The sequence below is a fragment of the Rhinoderma darwinii genome, chromosome 5 (assembly GCF_050947455.1).
Source record: "Rhinoderma darwinii isolate aRhiDar2 chromosome 5, aRhiDar2.hap1, whole genome shotgun sequence".
NCBI lineage: Eukaryota > Metazoa > Chordata > Amphibia > Anura > Rhinodermatidae > Rhinoderma > Rhinoderma darwinii.
Genome location: NC_134691.1, coordinates 201,573,790 through 201,592,835, shown reverse-complemented (window position 1 = coordinate 201,592,835; position 19,046 = coordinate 201,573,790). Strand labels below are relative to the sequence as shown.

Here is a 19,046-nt window from a genome sequence, read left to right as displayed (position 1 = left end):
ACATAGCAGTGCACTCGTTTAATACATGGGTGATTATACTGGAATAAGCTGAAAAATTGACCTGTCTAACACTCACTACATTGTCACATTACAATTGATGTTCCTTCAAGTCATTCTTCCAGCTAGCCACTTATGTGCGTCCTGCCAGAATGTAATAGATACAGATAAGTCTGAAAGCCAAAAGTAATAGAAGTTGTAGCCACAGAGGACAGTTTACTCTTAGCTGTGATGGAAATTCCAAGTGAAGGGCAGTCTTCAAATAAAGAACTGCACGGATCACTTAAGAATCGTGAAGCATAGTTTCTATGTAAGGGTACCTGATGTAGTTACACTTGCTTTAAATGTGTCAACTTCATTAAACAATAGCTAGTTGATGGCTCTTTTTTTTTTTTTTTTACTGATACTGTGTAATTTCTAATCTGGTTTTCTAATTTCTAATCTGGTTTTCAATAATAGAGATATAGAATCACCTAAGCTACTATGAAGACTACTTTTAAAACATATGATGAACGCCCAATAACTGCTTAGTAGTTCCTACCAGTTGCCAAATGTACTTAATAATTCATGATATTAGTGAAAACTTAGCACACAGCCCAGTATCCTCTACAGTCAGATTTGTAGTAAATGAAGGATGGATGAGAGCGATAAGAATACTTAAAGTGTAAATTAATTTACAACTTAATTAAAAATGGGTGTGGGGGGGGGAAGCATGCACAATACGTTTACAACCACTAAATGCATGGTAAATAGGAGAAGAGATAAGGTGATAATTGGAATTGAAGTGATTCTGAAATGACAAAGCAGTTGGGGTGAACTAATCTACTTTCTGCAAGCAATGTCTCAAACAACATAGACTCTTATACTATACCAGGAAAAAGAGAGTAAACTAACAGGTGCTGGTTGAGGTTGGGCCAGGACGGTGTGATTTCCAGCTGAGGCCAAAATGGTATCCGCTCTTACCTGGCCTCCAGCAAAAATAATAGGTCCAGAGGCAGGCTTTGGGCGATAAGGGATAGTGGCACCTTTGGGCGGCGACTGAAAAGAAAACAAGAGAAACACAAGTTATTCAGTGGACACAAAATGAAAATTGTAAATAGGTATAAAATTCCTAGACAAGTAGTCAGTAACGGTAGGAGTTTTTTTTTATTGAAAGCCAGAGGTAATTTTTTGGACTGTCTGTATTTACCAAAGTAGACTTTATTTGGGTTTTTACTCTGGTCAACAGATTCTTTAATATCGAATTGCAAACAGTTCTACATCGTGTTCTACATTCATTACAATTATTAAATACACATTAACTGAATGTATAACTATTCACAAGGGGCACTATGCAACAATTACAACCTTCAGTTTGTGTGGTAACGCCTTTATAAACTCTACAAATGCCGTTTCAAAACGATTCTTTTCAAAACATGTCAAGCTCTGTCAAGTACAAAAGTATGGGGACCCTAAGTGAACAGCAATAATGAAGTCCAGCTACAAAATGACAAATGCATTGTGCACCCCCCTTAACACAAGTGCATATTGCATCCTCCTCTTTAAAAGCAGGCGCTCTACAGGCTTTGTGGGGATTAAGGTAAGGGCTACACGTCAACAGAAAGTCACAAGAAAATCACAGCAAAATTCTGGTTACTACGCAAGTTGAGTTTTTCTCTATGGAAAGAAAAATTGATAAAGACGTGACCAAGTCAGTACATAAAATAGTCATATATATATATATATATATAGTTCTTATGTAGAAGTAAGTAAATCAGAAAAAATAGTATTCAATTATTTGCATAGTCAAGTTTGATAATAATAATAATAATCATAATAATATTATAAGATTATGTATTATATCTCAATAAAACCTCAATATGAGCCTTTATAGAAGAACGCAGGGGCTATTTCTGTCACAATCCGTACAAAATTGACAGAAAATAAATTGTGACATGTGCCTTAGTATTGACTCTTGGGAAGAATAGCTCCGTACATATGGCACATGATGCAGCTCAACGAAAATGATATGTCAGTAGGATATATAAATTATAGAAAATTAAGCATTTACAGTAACTCATTACTAAAAACCCACCTCTAACATAACTACACAAATCTGCTTAACACATTGGATGATGGCATCGGGAGTTCCTGAAATAGTAACTGCACGCTCTGTTGAATTTGGTAGCATGTCCCCCGCTACTTGAACTTGAGCACCTGTGGACTAAGATTAAAGTTACAAAATAATTAGTACGACAATGCCAAAACAACATAAAACCTCATAAAATATCAAACAGCAGATTTCATTTTGAATCAGGTAGACAAATCACATTCTTTGAACCATAAAAACACTGTAGTAAGTACCATGATAGTTATACCCTTATTTCTAATATTTAAAGAATTTATTATGACAGGGACTTTTCGGCAGCAAATGTGGTGCAAATATTTAAAAAGGGGTCAGAAAGTGCGCCCGCAAACCGATGGGCGTGTACGTTTAACCTCCATTGTGGGTGAAATATGAGATGCTGTTCTCGAGTATCTCAATGAAAATAAACTTATAAAGCAGTATCAGCTTGGGGTTTATGAGGGATCGGTCCTCTCAAACTAATCTGATCAGCTTCTCTAAAGAGGTAAGTTGTAGACTGGATCTGGGTAAGGCTGTGGATGTGGTGTATCTAGACTTTTCAAATGCGTTCAATACTGTGCCGCATTAAATTTTTTGTATATAAAATGAAAATTCTGGGACTGGGGAAAAATGTGTAATTGGGTTAACAACTGGCTCAGTGACAGAAAGCAGAGGGTGGTTATTAATAGAACATCCTCATGCGGCCACTAACAGGCTGTTTGACAGTCACACCGAACATGGTACCGGCGCGTTGTTAGCCACATTGCGACCATGTCAGGGCCGCTCCGTGTGGCTCTACCCTCAGTGGCCTTGTTGCTGAGGTGTTTAGAGCTAATATGAGAGCCGTTCTCCTGTCCATGACCAATGACCCTTTTCAATAACTCTGGATACTTAAATCCAGATCATCTAAGTCACCAAAGCCTTACCTGGTGCCCCCTAGCTTGTGCCAACAGTTATTTTTCCTTTAAATGGCAATTGCCAAATCTTGTTGACAAAAGCAATCATCAGCAACAAACATGGAAGAATTGTACAGAATATTTAAACGCAATTTCAAACAAGGTTTTCATCTTTAACGTACAGTTTGCATGTGTGTCAAATTTGTGAGAAAAGAGAATTAACCCCTTAACGACCAGGCCTTTTTTGGCCTTAATGACCAAGCACTACTTTTTCATTTTTTCACCGTCGCATTACAAGGGTCATAACTTTTTTATTTTTCCGTCGACATAGCTGTATGAGGGCTTGATTTTTGCGGGACGAGTTCTATTTTTCAATTGCATCATCTTTGGGTGCATATAATGTATTGATTACCTTTTATTAGCTTTTTTTTTTTTTTAAAAACAGCTATTCCAGTATTGCTTTTTGCGTTTTAAATTTGACGCGGTTCAAAATGCAGCATAAATAACATGTTAGCTTTATTTTATGGGTTGTTATGATTACGGTGATACTAAATATGTATAGTTTCTCTATGTTTTACTACGTTTGCACATTAAAAACGTTTTTATTTTTTGTATGGCATTTCAAGAGCCATAACTTTTTTATTTTTGTATCGATGTTGCCATATGTGGGCTTGTTTTTTGCCAGACAAGGTGTCGTTTTTATTGGTACTATTTTGGGGTACATTGGACTTTTGATTAACTTGATTAACTTTTATTACATTTTTTGGGGGGTAAAGGAAAAAAAAAAAGAGTTTTTCCATTGTTTTTTGTACACCGCCCACCTGGCGGTTTAATTAATTAATTAACTTCATTGTTCAAGTCGTTACATTCGCAGACATACTATATATGTGTATTTTTAATATATTTTTTACACTTTTACTAAATAAAACCACTTTTTATGGAAAAAAGTGGTTTTATTTTATTTTTACTGTAATCTTTCTTTTTCATAAACTTTATGTTTTAACGTTTTTTTTTCGTCCCACTAGGGGACTTCACAATGCGATCTTCTGCTTTGGTTTACTTAGTATGCCAAAGCATTCTTGCCTGTCAGTGTAAAACTGATAGGCAATCTATTATGGCAGGGGCGATCGCGTCACGGGTGTGCCGATGGGGTGACAGTGGGAGCTCCCTCTGTGAAACACCTTAGATGCCATAGTCGCTATTGATCGTGGCATCTAAGGGGTTAAACTGACAGAATTCTCTCTAATTCCTGCAGTTGCGGCTGGAGCATGGCTTTGTATAACAGCTGTGCTCTTGTCGCTGATCTCTTGGGTACCGTGGCAGTACTCATCAGATATGAGTGACGGATATATCCATCACGATGCAGGAACTAGCACATGCTTGTGACGGATATATCCGTCGCTCGCCGTTAAAAATGAACATGGATGTATTAGGCTACACAGAAAAGAATGGTAAAGGATGTATTTCAAGGAATCTAGTTTATTTGCTATCCACAATTTCAAGATGCTAGCCACCAGTGATTGGAAACATTCTTGTTTGCATTCAAAAGCAAAACCTGATCACAACTTGTCCTGCACTGAACTGAGTGTTCGTATGCCTAAAAACACATCAGGTTCGGTGTTTTCGCTTCAAATGGTCCCACCGATGTCCAGACATGTGCAGCTGTATGCCTATATAATTGCATATATATCTGCTGTGGACTGATAATAAATAAAAGGTATACAAAGCGCTATATGTTTCTTTGTACCGTATATGGTTATATGGAAAGCGCAGTCGACTGCTCTTTTAAGTTGAGGCTGCGGGATCTTAACGTATCCCAGCCAAAACATATGCGAAAAGGGCACCCCACGTCTGGCCATTAAAGCCTACCGGTGCATTGGCGTATACATTGGCAAACTTTACAGATGTATAAGCCGACATTGCACCACAGAGGTGGTGTGAATTTAGATTCACAATACAGCAGTCTCGATAAGGCTCTGTCCATGGCAGAAAAGCATTTCTTGCTTCTGCAACATTGCTTAGTTCACACACGATTGGCTAGAGTCTGATACAATATAAGAAAACATCAGCCGTTAGCAAAAGTAAGTCAGGACATGGTTTCAGTCTCTGAATGTAGACAAGAATGTTTCTATTTATAGACAGCAAGCAGAGACCTTGAAATTGAGAGGAACTAAACATAATAAGGGAGATTTATCCAAATTTGTGCAATGGAAAAGTGCAGTGGTCACCCAAAGCAACCATTCCACCCTTCATTTTACAGAGACCATTTAGAAAATTAAAAGCCTGATTTGTTGCCATGGGAAACGATACCATTTTTTCCGCATAAATCTCCCCTAAAATAACACAATGGACAACCCGGAATGTCCAGTTCATGTATTGTGAGATGTACTTCTTTTAAAGGCATCACCAGAAAATTAAAGTTATTATAAACTTTTTTTATTTTTGGTAGATTTTTAATTTTTTTATGTGTCTATCAATGTAAAAAAAAAATAATAATAATTTTCACATGGGCCGCAACAGCAGACAGTGTATGACACTTCCTGTTTTCTGCAGCTCACTTGGGGGTGAACAAAATTATGCAAGATAACAGCTGCATTGTATTTCTGGAGGCCAAGATAAGACAGCAGCACTATATATACAGAAAAAGCTCTGTATGCATCTCCCCTGTCACTCTCTGGTGGAGGAGGCTGTACTCTGTCACTTTCTGAAGACTGTAATAGTCTATGACATGTCTCTGTCAATTGATTCCCATTCATTGCAGCTGCCATAAAGCATGTCTTAAAAACTGTTCGTGGAAGGTGATGATTCTTCTTGCAGAGACCCATATGCTAAAGAGTCTTGAAGGGAATGCTCCCTAGCAAAAAAAGTATGCAAAAAAGCTCTCCTCCAAAAGGAAGAAAACTATCTCTCTAGCGCCACCTATAGGTGACTTCCATGTCAATATCCAACCCTTCATAGAGCTTTGAAACATGACAATAGCCAAACCAGGGACACCCATCTGTAGACAGCGCTGTTTCAAAGTTTTTGCTCCTCATTGGTGCATAAGTCAAAGGCATCTTATTCAGCCAACCAGAACCCTACTCTGTACCGCCAACCCTCTGCTGAACTGTTTCCATTTTTTATAAAAATCATGTGAGTAGGGAAAACAGCACAAAATGTGCATCTTTTTATGCAAATTGCTACTCTTGTGCTGTTTGCGATTTTTTTTACAACAAAAAACTGGCGGAGAACTAGTACTAAGTTCCCAGAGGAACTTGATTCCTCAACTTCCGCCAATCTCTGGATCACCTCCAAGTTGAGGAATGTTAGTTACTCCATTAATCGATCGAGATGGGATCACTGGTGTGAAGGATGGTTTATTTGCTTATATTCTCTGTATGAAATTACATTGTGAATTAACAAGCAGGATGCCGAATTACTAAGATATATATTATGTGAAAGTGATGATAATGTTTAAATGATTTAGTTTCGTGCAGCAGCCGTCTTGTCTGGAGTTCCCATCTTGGTTTTATTGTAGTGAATAGAAAAGTCATTGTTCCTTTAATACAAGTAATGTTGATTTCGTATGTTTTATCTTTGACCTTGGTTCCCATGCGAAGTTGGTAGAGAATGGACAGGGAGTAAGAAGGGAGGGTGGCAAGTATGCGTGAAGGAAGGTCTCCCCCATCTCCACGGGAATATTCTGTCCAAAAGAGATAAGACACCTGCAAACCTAATGTGTGAAGAATTATAATGATGTATCTGGGATGTATTTTATTGTATGCTTTTTACTGAATAACAAATATTGTTATATTGTCTCTGATTGGTTAACCTCAAGCCTACACCCCGTCTGAATTTCAGTTTAACAATTTGAGTTTGGTAATAAATCCTTCAGAGGAGTATTTTTGAACATATCAGTAGCGTCTGTGTGTTTTCTTCTCCTCTCTCGATATATATCGGTGAAATATCCTAATTAGGATACTGACTAATGGGGTCTGGCCTTGAGAGTCTGTTTGGACTCGTATAAATTTCAGTCTAATATATTTTGAGCGATGGATTTCCACGACAGTAATGGTGCCGATAAAACCCGGGAGATTGCACGTCTGATAAGCTGTCACTGGAGAGGTCTGGCTTTGCATCTGTGAATTACAAAAAACCGCGGTAGCTAAGGAGCTTATTCTTACACCATTCACACATGTATTGCGTAAGCCTTGGAATCTAGCTGTCAGACGTCACATCTTTTGGACGAGGCCTCCTTAGTCAGCAGTGGGTTGAAAGATGGCTCCAAAAAGGTATGTTGAAGCTTTTTGTGTGATGAAGGATTGCAGGTGTGTACGTGATCTTAAACTGTTGATATGAAAGACATGAGAGAATTTTTGCCAGCAATTACATTGTTAACCAGAAAAATTGTGAGAAGTGTAAGACCTCCGCCTCTGGAATGCAGTGACGTAGCGCATGGCGGAGAGAAGTCGTAACTCACATGTGAAGTATTTGAAATGAAAAGATTGTAGTCTGGACTGTGCTTGCTGCTCTGTTGTAGCGTAATTTGTTATTTAGTTGTGTAAAATTGTTGAGGATTAATAGTTGTTCTGTTACCCGTTTGTCTGGGATTATAGTTGGGAGGTATTGACTGTTTGTAGGTGAGAGGAAAGTTGGATAGTTGTGAGTAATATCCTGTAGTACCACAGGGGCTTCAATGGTTAAGTCCTGATAATGTAGAATCCAGTGCAAGGAGAAGCAATTGTGTCTATATTGAATTTGCACTCAATACCATTACCCAGTGCAATAGGGAAAACTTTGAATACTGTATTAGAAAATCATTTATATTTTCCTAACTCACTGCCAGCAAGTGATATTGTGTGTAAGGGTCCATAAACCAGTTGTATGCATTGCCAGACTGGCATAAGGTGGGAATCAGTACAGACTGATTTCTAGCACATGTGATAATCCGGCATATACACTTTGATGTAAAATAACATCCAAGTAATTAAGTCTGTAGTAGTATAACATCAGACCGCTGGATTGAATACCGTTGTAATATAACATCCTGTATTCAATGAATGACCCTGACATTTACCCCAGGTGCCACCTGTGTCATAGTAGTAATTACAGTGAAGGACATTGGTATTGGCACAGACCCAGAGCCCGTAAAGAAATCATCACCAACATACATAACAGGCCCCTAAACTACAACCCACAAAGTGAACGGCTGAGCGGGGAGGATAATATATATATTACCAAATATAATTTTCATGTGAAACCATTGCAAAGTGCTAGAGGAAAGAGCTTGGGATATATGCTACATCACAGGCTGTATGAACCGAAAGACACACCCCGGCAGCAAGTGTTCTGCATAAGTGAAAGAGACGAAGGGTTTGTAGAAGTTTGAAATGAATGTGACCAACTCCTGCTTGAATCAATGGAGGTTCATGAATGTAGATTGTGTTGAAGAATTTGCTCTTGTAATTGTTGTTTGGCAGCATTTTGTCTGTTCTTGATGTTCAATCCAGTGAGGGATCAGAGGATCCTACTGCTAGAATGTCTGGAGGAACGACTTTTGATATCGTATTGGTAAGACAGTCTAGGAGATAGACTGGTCTGAGATATCTGTCGGCAAACGTGGCCTGTTTGCCTGGAGGTGGGGGATTTACCGGAAATCACCCTACTGCTCTCCGACCATGGGGTCAGGAGGAAGTTGGACAAAGATGCTTTGGGGCACTGGTCCCGGCCAACATTAGAATGAACAAAAGGAGCTGGGGCTTTAATTGTAAAGTATGTGAAGGCAAAATAACAAACTGTAAAAAATTGTTGAAGAGGCTGGCAGCTGTAAGAAGGATGTTTGCATGTGAAAAGGACAAAGCAGGTGATTACAGGTGGTTACAAGTAAGATGATGTGAGAAAGAACAATTTAAATACAGGTGTAAATTTTCATTGGAAGAATGAAGAAAAGCCGGGTATATTTCAGTCACTAATGTGGGTCAGAACGGGGGGAGTGTAATGTGAACATGTGTGATGTGATGAGACATCTGTGTGATGTGTGATGTGATGAGACATCTGTGTGATGTGTGATGTGTGTAATGTAACATGTCTGAAGTTTGAAACTAATGGCCACAATAAAAGCAGAACTATATTGTATGTTTCCTATTTTTAACAGCAGTAATGTCTAAAAATTTTAGTGTTTTGTGTATGGGGTTAAAATCAGTTCCACTTTTTTTTATTTTTTATGGAATGTGTCTTATCTTCGCGCACGCGCAGTCGTCTGTAACTACACCAAGCGAGAAAAATATTACAGCCGGCTGGATCTGTTTGTAAAAAGATAAAAGCTATACTGCATATTAATGTGTTATGATGTGATAAGATATAATGTTGGAATGTTTTGATGTTGATTCAAATGAATTAAAATACAGATATTGTGAGACACGGGGTCTTGAAAATGTATGTGCCCCCACTGTTCCCTATTTTTATGTATAGCTTATTGGTTTGCAGTAATTAATATTACCAGATATATTATTTTCTGTGCTATTGAATAACTAATTACATTTGTCTTGTTTTTTTGTTTTCACACATGAGGCACGTGCTATGGTGCTGCCTAAATGTTATTTTTGAAAATGTGAGATGTTTTACAGGTAAATGGTTGCAGGTCATTTTAAAGATAAAATTTAATTTTGTCAGGAGAAAGTCATTTTTGTTCCAGGCTGTTGTGTATTACAGGGGGTTAAACTAGTGCCCCTCAGATAGAGTGTTTAATTTTATTATGTTGACCTGTAGTTTTGAACCCTGCTACATTACTTTCTCAGAGTCCAAAAAGGAGGGAATGGTGAAGGGACTGATCAGGTAGTTTTGTTTTGTGTTTTATTTTGTTTTGAATTAATGAATTTGGTTCTAGGAGATCTACGAAATGTGTATGAGTTTCCATGAGTAATCCAGATTAAATGTGTATGACAGTAACCTACATTTTGAGGTTTTTCTGTGTAGATGGTTCCAGATCCTTCCAGAACGGTGAATATGGCACTGGGTAAGCTGTGCTGTAGTCTCCACCCAATATGAGGTAGTGTGTAAGAGACCATCCCCCTCCCCCTCCAGCAAATTTACACAGGAGGCAGAGGTGACGTCACCCACAGATGAGTCTTTACAGATTTAGATGGGGAGAAGGCAAAACAAAAAAATTGTTTGAATATTGTTTATTTTATGCAAGATTTCAGTCACATATTTTGTTTGTTTTTGTATTAATCAGGTATTTACAGGACCTGGTGGGTGGGAATTACAAGTGTTCTGGATTATCAGATGAATGTGGAACAATAAAACTTCACCCTTTTGAAATGTTCTATCTATATGTGACATGGGTTTCCAATGTAAATTTGTAATGTAGATATACTTTATCATATACAGTATGTGTAGAACAGGATACGAGGCACAAGGTAAATCACCCAGAAACCACTCTCACCTTCTTGTTCATCTCAAGGAGCGGAGCTGGAGGTTCTCAGGGGGGCCTGAAGCCCGGCCGGTATCTTCCCCACTGCAGACGTTGTGTGTAGTGACAGGGGAACAGTGTTATCCCAAGTATTGACCTGATGTTTGTACAATAATAAGATGTCAGCAGTTCTCCAGTGTTATCCCAAAGTTAGTTTGTTTAATAACTGTATTTAAGAAGTGTTGTGGGAATATTAAATACTGAAGTTAAGTTTATGTAAAGTTCTGGACCAGCCTTAGCATTGGACTATTGGAGGCGTCAGATAAAGGTACAGAAGTGGAATATTCCCATTTGAAAACATTTTTAGTTATTTATTTTTTGTTATTATTGTGAAAGGAAAATTCTGCAGTGTTTGTGTGTGTGTGTATATATATATATATATATATATATATATATATATATATATATATATATACACATATATATATAAAGAAGAAAAATGAGTTTGCATGTATCATTTCTAGTTATTGCTCAATGTGAACGTTTGATGTAAAGATGTTATTTGTTAATGTTTTTCTTCAAATTGATTATTTGATTAAGATCAATTAATGTTTATACAATGAAAAAGCTTGTTCTCCACAGGAAGAGTCCAACTCCAAATGGAGGCGTGAGAACCAGATTCTGACAGAATGTTGACGGATAAGGGAAGGTGAACCGGTAACACCCAAGGCATTCTTGATAGCACTTGTATTGATCGTGTATGACCTCACATATGCCCCAAGACTGCAAGGATCGATGTGGTAAGATCTAATTGGTATGTCCCAGACTTTACAGCTGTTGCTGCTAAATTCTGTTAGAGCTGATTGATTTGCCTACAGAACAGTCCTGGCAGACCGGTGCCAACCTTATCATACCCGCCTCCCACAAAGAGAACAGACCTTGAGAGGCCTTCCCATGCAATACAAATTAGAGTAAGACAAATTGGTTTGCGACATTTGTCAGATAAACATGTGGAATCTGTGTATATTTTGGTGAGCTGGAGATTTTCCAGGCAATCAGCTCAGATCAAGGTACAAATCCTGCTGGAAAGCGTGACACCAAGTGCAAATGAAATGTACCCAATAATTACACATCTTCTAGGTGCCATGTCCATTGGAACAGAGAAGTTTTTCTTATATAAAAGGTGTTTGTTTGATTTAGTTTAAGGGCCTGATATTGTTATTGTATGTACTTAGAACAACTTTTATAGTACGTAGATGTTATCACCAGATTAGTATTTATTTTAACAATTGACAAGGGTTGTGGGTCCCCAGCAAGTGCCAGTAAACATGATCTAAAAGACTTTTAATACGATGAACTCCATCACTGAGATGCGGCAGGCGCAGCCGGAGCCAATACAGCGCGGTTGTCATGAACTGATGGCAGTGTCACAATTCCAAGCAGCCGCCCAGACAAGTAACTTACCGGAGGAAGAAGACAGATGAGCGGGGGGTTTGTGCTAGTCACAATAACACTCCACTAATCTGCCTACGTGGGATCTCACACCAGGCTCACAGCATGAGGTGCTATGTACAGCCTGGTGACGTAAACTAAAAGAGACGGGGTCTGAAAGATGAGAATGACCAAACCAAGTCCTGATGACATCAGCAAAGTTCAAAGTAAAGACCAAAGACCTGAGTGAATCCGTCAACAGTACAGGAGAAGAAGAGGACGATGATGTACAGGACTTGTCAATACACTGGTGGGACCCCATACCCAAACCGGACATTGGTGATGGCATCATATTAGTTGTGGCCCTATTGATATATTGTTTGAGTTTCATAATCATAATATATAATTTCTGTAATTTAATATGAGAAAAAGGGGGGTTTGTGAAGGATGGTTTATTTGCTTATATTCTCTGTATGAAATTACATTGTGAATTATCAAGCAGGATGCCGAATCACTAAGATATATATTATGTGAAAGTGATGATAATGTTTAAATTATTTAGTTTCGTGCAGCAGCCGTCTTGTCTGGAGTTCCCATCTTGGTTTTATTGTAGTGAATAGAAAAGTCATTGTTCCTTTAATACAAGTAATGTTGATTTCGTATGTTTTATCTTTGACCTTGGTTTCCATGCGAAGTTGGTAGAGAATGGACAGGGAATAAGAAGGGAGGGTGGCAAGTATGCGTGAAGGAAGGTCTCCCCCATCTCCACGGGAATATTCTGTCCAAAAGAGATAAGACACCTGCAAACCTAATGTGTGAAGAATTATAATGATGTATCTGGGATGTATTTTATTGTATGCTTTTTACTGAATAACAAATATTGTTATATTGTCTCTGATTGGTTAATGTAAAGGATCTTCCAGGTACTACGTCTGTGTATACTCCCGGGATTAATCAGTCGACACCTGAGGCCAGACCTCTTAGACTGACACCGACTCCCACCAACCAGGGTGGCAGGCTCAGGAGTGGGAGAGCCTATCGCGGCCTGGTCAGTCGGAGTTAGCTCCGCCCCCTGTCCATTTATACCTGCCGTGTTCTCTTCCTCAGTGCTTGTTATTCTTCTTGGATTCCTGGCCCCACTGCTGCCTTGCTCCAGCCTGCTTCTGCCGTGCTTCTGCCTTGCTTCAGTTCCGCTTATCCTGCTTCGCTTTGCCCCTGGCTTGCTTCCTGCTCCGTGCTCTCGTTGGTATACTCCACTACATCCTGATCCTGACTGACTCATTCACCGCTCCGTTTCCTCGCGGCGTTCCGTGGGCTACTGCCCCTTCCCTTGCGTGTTCCCTGTTTGTTCTCCCTTGCACTTAGACAGCGTAGGGACCGCCGTCAAGTTGTACCCCGTCGCCTAGGGCGGGTCGTTGCAAGTAGGCAGGGACAGGGCGGTGGGTAGATTAGGGCTCACTTGTTCCCTTCACCTCCTTCCTGCCATTACAGTTAACCTCAAGCCTACACCCCTTCTGAATTTCAGTTTAACAGTTTGAGTTTGGTAATAAATCCTTCAGAGGAGTATTTTTGAACATATCAGTAGCGTCTGTGTGTTTTCTTCTCCTCTCTCGATATATATCGGTGAAATATCCTAATTAGGATACTGACTAATGGGGTCTGGCCTTGAGAGTCTGTTTGGACTCGTATAAATTTCAGTCTAATATATTTTGAGCGATGGATCTCCACGACACTGGGAATGACTTAACAACTGCTGATGGTCGATGGGGCATTCATTTCACTATATTGCAAACAAATTGATATATTTGATGTTAGGTTCATATTTTATACCTCTTTCAGAGGTGATGTAAGGGTACCAGCCTTCTATAAATACTTGGACAGTCCATAAAAAAGTGGACTTTGGATCTGTGTCTGTAAACAAAAGCTTGTCCAGGTTATTGCGATTGTAATTATCATCATTTTGCATCTCACAGTAAATGCTTCCAATGCGTTCATATTAATATTCTGATATAGAGATATATATTACTTAATCTTTACAATTAATTTCTGGTACTACAAAATTTTACACAAAAAACTAAAGAGGGTGTATAAGTAAACAGTTTGCCCTTCCTATTGTTGTCACCATTAATAGCTTTAGTTAGTCTGATTTATGATATGCTTCAATGTTAGATATTATAGCTATACCTCCTTGCCCCATTATGTTAGTTTGCCTTTTAATGGTTATATTATTCTATTTCCCATCTCTATAAGGTAAATATGAGTTATTGTCATTTTAATGCCTTATAGATGGTGGAATTATCCTTTGTTTCCATGTGAGGCCTTTGCTTTTGAACTTTTCTCACCCTCTAAGCCTACTCTTGTGTGCCTTCCTATGCTTTAAACCTGATATATGTTTTTAAAAATCCTAATAAAAATATAATTTACATATACTATTAGTACAAAAAATGTTATGGTTAGAAAAAAACAATAACAATGTAGCCGTTTTACAATTCTTTCTCGAAGTCTTATATCAGGATAGTGCTTGTGACATCACTATTGCTTCAAGATCAAGGACTGTATGCAGCATCAGCATTCTTGTGTACAACTGCCCCTGTTGCTTTTACTTCGTGGGAGTATCGAGTATCGATTTCAGGGACCAAATATTCATGTAGCCGATCATACGCGCTAGTTGTTTTGTGATTATCATTATATTTACATACTTATATCATAGTCCTTTTCAAGAACATACTTTGGTTATGTTATTCTTACCTCTCTGATTTCTTTTATTTTTGAGCCCCCTTTTCCTATAAGAGATCCGCACTGACTTGCAGGGACAACAAGCCGTAACGTTACAGGTGGTTTGCTTGTGACTGTGCTATTTGTCATGGAAGCATTGATATCCTGCAATGACAATAAGCATAAAAATTCTGTTAACTCATACAAAAATGAACAAGATTCAAAATGCAATGTATAACACCAATAGTATCCAATAGTTGGAAAATTCTGCAAGTCAAATATTATGATAATCTGGAATATCAGACCTTTCGGGCTTAAACCAAAGAGATAGTATTGTATTTTACAGATGAAGTAAAGCCAAGTTCATCATTTTATCAAAGACTAGTTTGTCCTTTAGCAGAACTGAACTTAAAACAGTTACTAGGAAACCTGCTGTGGCAGCTTACGTATTACGATGGGTTAAATTGTCCATGGATCTAACAGCTCGGACCGTGAAAAACGGTCCATGTGTCGGCCGGATTTCCCGGCCCGACCATGATACAGGTGAACGGGACTCCTGGCATCATAGACATTTCTAATGCTAGGAGTCTCTGCCTCCCCGCCGAACTGCTGTACTGTATCATTTTGTTCAGTACAGAACAGCAGTTTGGTGGGGGGGCAGAGACTCCTAGCGTCATAAATGTCTATGATGCCAGCAGTCTCGTTCACCTGTACCGTGGTTGGGCTGGGAAATCCGGCCGACACACGGACCGTTTTTCACGTCCTGATCTCGGTCGTGTGCCAGAGCTGTAAGATTATTCTTATGTATAACATGTTTAAGTATTAAAACACTGACTACATAATCATCTCCACTGGCCGATCATTTTGGCACCTTGTAATATATTCAAGGAGCCAATAACACAGTATATTGGGTTTCCATACCAATGGCTTGTTTTGACTGGATTAAAAAAACCAGAGGAATAATTTAGCAGGCTTGTTCGAATAGTATTAGTTGTCTGAATGAAATAATATAAATAACACCTGTTGAGAAATGCTTTCAGGGATTAACATAAATCCTCCAATAATTTACAAACCCCCGAGATACAATAATCAGCAGCTGTCCTGTCATTAACTTTATAAATGTTTCTATAAACCACAGTAGAGAAGCTTTCACAAATATTCCTGTGTGTCATTCAGTGGGCTACAGATGCCTGGAAATGTCTGCTTTACATTTTGGGGCACATATATAAGTCAAAAGTCATATAGATCATTTTACCACCAGCTTTGCCCGCCAGTATGTGAATTTGTAGCAAGTACTATATATTTTGGAATACACCCACCACAAATCAATAATTGAAGTACAGAGTACAAGTAGTAACATTAAAAGCCTTCAATAGAATGTCCCAGCAAGTATGGCAGGTATGGTTTACAATCATAGGCAAAATCTACACAAAAATTAAGCAACATAAATGAAAAGTCACATCTTACATTGCCATGTATCACTAGAAGAACCCTTCTACCTTGTACTCAGGCTCAGAGCTGTCATTAAGGCCAGGTTCCCACGTAGCGTTAAGAATTCTGTGCGGACATTCCGCAGCATTTACGGTAGCAACAAAGTTGATGAGACTTAGAAATCTCATGCCCGCGCTGCGTAAAAAACCCACAGCGTAAACGTTTATAAATTTACCTGCGGTGCGGAATTTAATCCATTTTTGTTGATTTTCCATTGCGTTTTTTCCCCATTGAATTCAATGGGGATGCAAAACCCGCAACAGAAAGCCAAGTGTTGCGACTTTTGCGGTGTAATCGTAAACATTTACGCCGCAAAAATTACAACTCCGGAAAAATAAAAAAAATCATACCCAGAACGTCCTACTTCTTCCTGCAGTCCAGCCTCCGGGGATGACGTTTTATCCCATGCGACAGTTGCAGCCAATAACAGACTGTAGCGGCGTTCACACATACATCATCTCAGGAGGCCGGCCTGGATGTTGTCAGAGGGCCGGTCTCCTAGGATGACGTTACATCCCATGTGACCACCGCTGCAGCTGATCACAGGTCACATGGACTGCAGCGTCATTCAAGGAGGCCGGAGCGGACTGCACAGGAGGGACGTGTTGCCGTAACAACGGCTTACGTAAGTATGAGCGGCTTTTACCGCTGGTTTTCGCAGCGGAAACTTCCTCAGAAAAACCGCACCACAATGGTGCAGTTTTCAGACAAAATGTACTGCGGGTTCCAGGTTAGGTATCCACCCTATGTAACCCAGCCTAAAGGTGACTTGTCAGCGCTCCTGACATGTCTGTTTTAGACGTGCAATCCTCATAAAATAACAATTTTGGAGCATCTTTTTTTAGAACTCTGTGTTGTGCCGTTCCCTTGCGTTTTTATGGCATTTTTGGTGTGCTTTTTTGAGAGTTTTTACTTTATGTGTTATATTGTAACATGCGTTTTTTGGGGCGTTTTTTAAGTCCTATAGTAAAATAACTGAAAAAAATGCCATACCCAGAGCATGCTGCGTTTGGAAAAAACGACATTGACCACAAAGTTGCCTCAAAAACGCCAGAAACCAAAACGCAACTGTGTGTAGTGCATTTGATATTTTACTATAGACTTTAATGTATCATCTGGCTGCACTAGCCATATTGACATGTCAGAAGTTTTTTATCGGTCGGGGTCTGAGCAGAGACCCCTACCAATCGCTAGAAAGAAGCGGACGAAGCGCTCGAGTGAGTGCTCAGCCGCTTGGTTTCTGTTTGGCTTTTCTCGGAAAGCCGATGTAACAGTGTACAAACTCAATCGAAAGTCTATGGGCCCGTACACCGCTAAATCGTCTTTCTGAGAAAACCCAAACTAAGCGGCTCAGCGCTCACCGGAGCACTTCTTCTGCTTCGTTCTAGCGATCGGTGGGGTCTCAGTGCTCAGACCACCCATCGATCAAAAGTACTGACATGTAACTATGACATGTCAGAAGTTTGTTGAAGGTTTAGTTTCCCTTTATAAAACGGAGCAAAAAATGGCATTTAAAAACACCACAAAAAAACGCACAAAATTGCAGCAAAACGCTGTGTGTGAATTCAGCTTTAGGCCGCTTTCACACGAGCGTAATTTGGGTGCTTTTTTTTATCTTATCCAAAGTTAGATCACCATAGGTTTCTATGGTGCTCTAACGCTGGTTCTTATGAACAGTGGGAGGTCCGGGTGTTTTGCGCATGTAATACGAGCGCAAAAAAGTGCCTGTAATATTCTTTTGTGATAGCAGCTTTTGGCTGAAATCACACATGCCGTTTTTGATGCAGTTTTTGATTCAGTGTATTAAGCCAAACACATGATAAATGGAACCAAAAGAAAGGAGTATAAAAATGGATTCACACACACAGCATTTTGCTGCTTTTTTAGTGCCATTTTCGTTGGCGGTTTTCCCTTTTTTTTCTTAGGACATAAACATTCTGGCTAGATGTTACTTATAGTCTATAGTGAAATATCGAAAAGTCTATTTGTGTGACTTTGGTGACGTTTTTGGGATCAGTAATGCAGCTTTCTATGGGCATGGTGTTTTATTCCCATAGGCTTCTTTATAGGACTTGAAAAAACGCATGTTTAATATGTTACAAAATAAAAAACGCAACCAAAGATGCTTGTAAAAAACACCTTGAAAAATACTTGAAACTTATGATGTGCATTCAGTCCTTCACATGTATGCAGTGTCAGTCATAACAGCCTGCCAGGTTTTTCACAAAGGTTAAACCAACTAGAGCTGCAGATGAATAGGAGCTGCCATTGGAATATGCATTTACCAGTACTTGAATGCATCTAAAAATAAAAACATGTTAATAAGCTACAAACACATATAAGCTTCCTGACCCTGAGTTATTCCCGTATAAGCAGACGGGAATGTATAGATATGCGACCATGCCAAAGCCTGGAGTGAAGTGAGGAATGTCATTTCAATTGGTACAAAGAAGCAAGTGCCATGGGGTCACAGTCCACGAAAGAAGAACTTGTTCTTGACAGCACATGGAGTATAATGTTCAGATGTGGACTTCTAATTATAGCCGGGAGATAATAGTAACTCAGAAGTGTGATTGGAATGTGCATGACAAGCCCCAGAACGTGCATCAGAAGCTGTGACATGAAGCTGTAAAAATACATCCTGAAGTTCCGACATTGTGATATAGTGCTTTTATTATACATGACATGGATCTGTTATTGACAAAAAAGGGCAGCAGCGGAAGTATTCCATATAATTCACAATGCACTCAATTGGCGAGAAAAATAAAATTTTATTTAATAAGTTGCACTGAATACACGAGTGTCAGAAAAAATAGTTCGGGACTTAATATATATGGCGTTCAGCAAATATGAGTTTGCAAAAAATGTTTTTTTTACATGGAAAATATATATTTACTAATGTCTATAAAGAACTTTTATGTTTCTGTTGTTCTTTTCTGTCAAGTTGTTAAAGATTCTGTTTTGTGGTGAGTGCCCTTAAAGAGCATTTTCACCAAAAAGAAGAAAAAAAATCCAACCATTA

The 19,046-nt window shown here is 39.0% G+C and overlaps 1 protein-coding gene across 9 annotated transcripts in view; it reads right to left on the bottom strand.

The window, feature by feature from the left end:
• Positions 1-19,046, bottom strand: part of LOC142651776 (poly(rC)-binding protein 3-like) — a 709,653-nt gene that overhangs the window by 45,140 nt on the left and 645,467 nt on the right. For all 9 annotated transcript variants that reach the window (XM_075826860.1, XM_075826859.1, XM_075826852.1 and 6 more), the window contains 3 exons: positions 14,567-14,698; positions 2,072-2,200; positions 892-1,035 (listed from right to left, as the gene is read on the bottom strand). In XM_075826860.1, the coding sequence (XP_075682975.1) occupies positions 892-1,035; positions 2,072-2,200; positions 14,567-14,698 (405 nt within the window). The remainder of the gene's footprint in view (positions 1-891; positions 1,036-2,071; positions 2,201-14,566; positions 14,699-19,046) is intronic.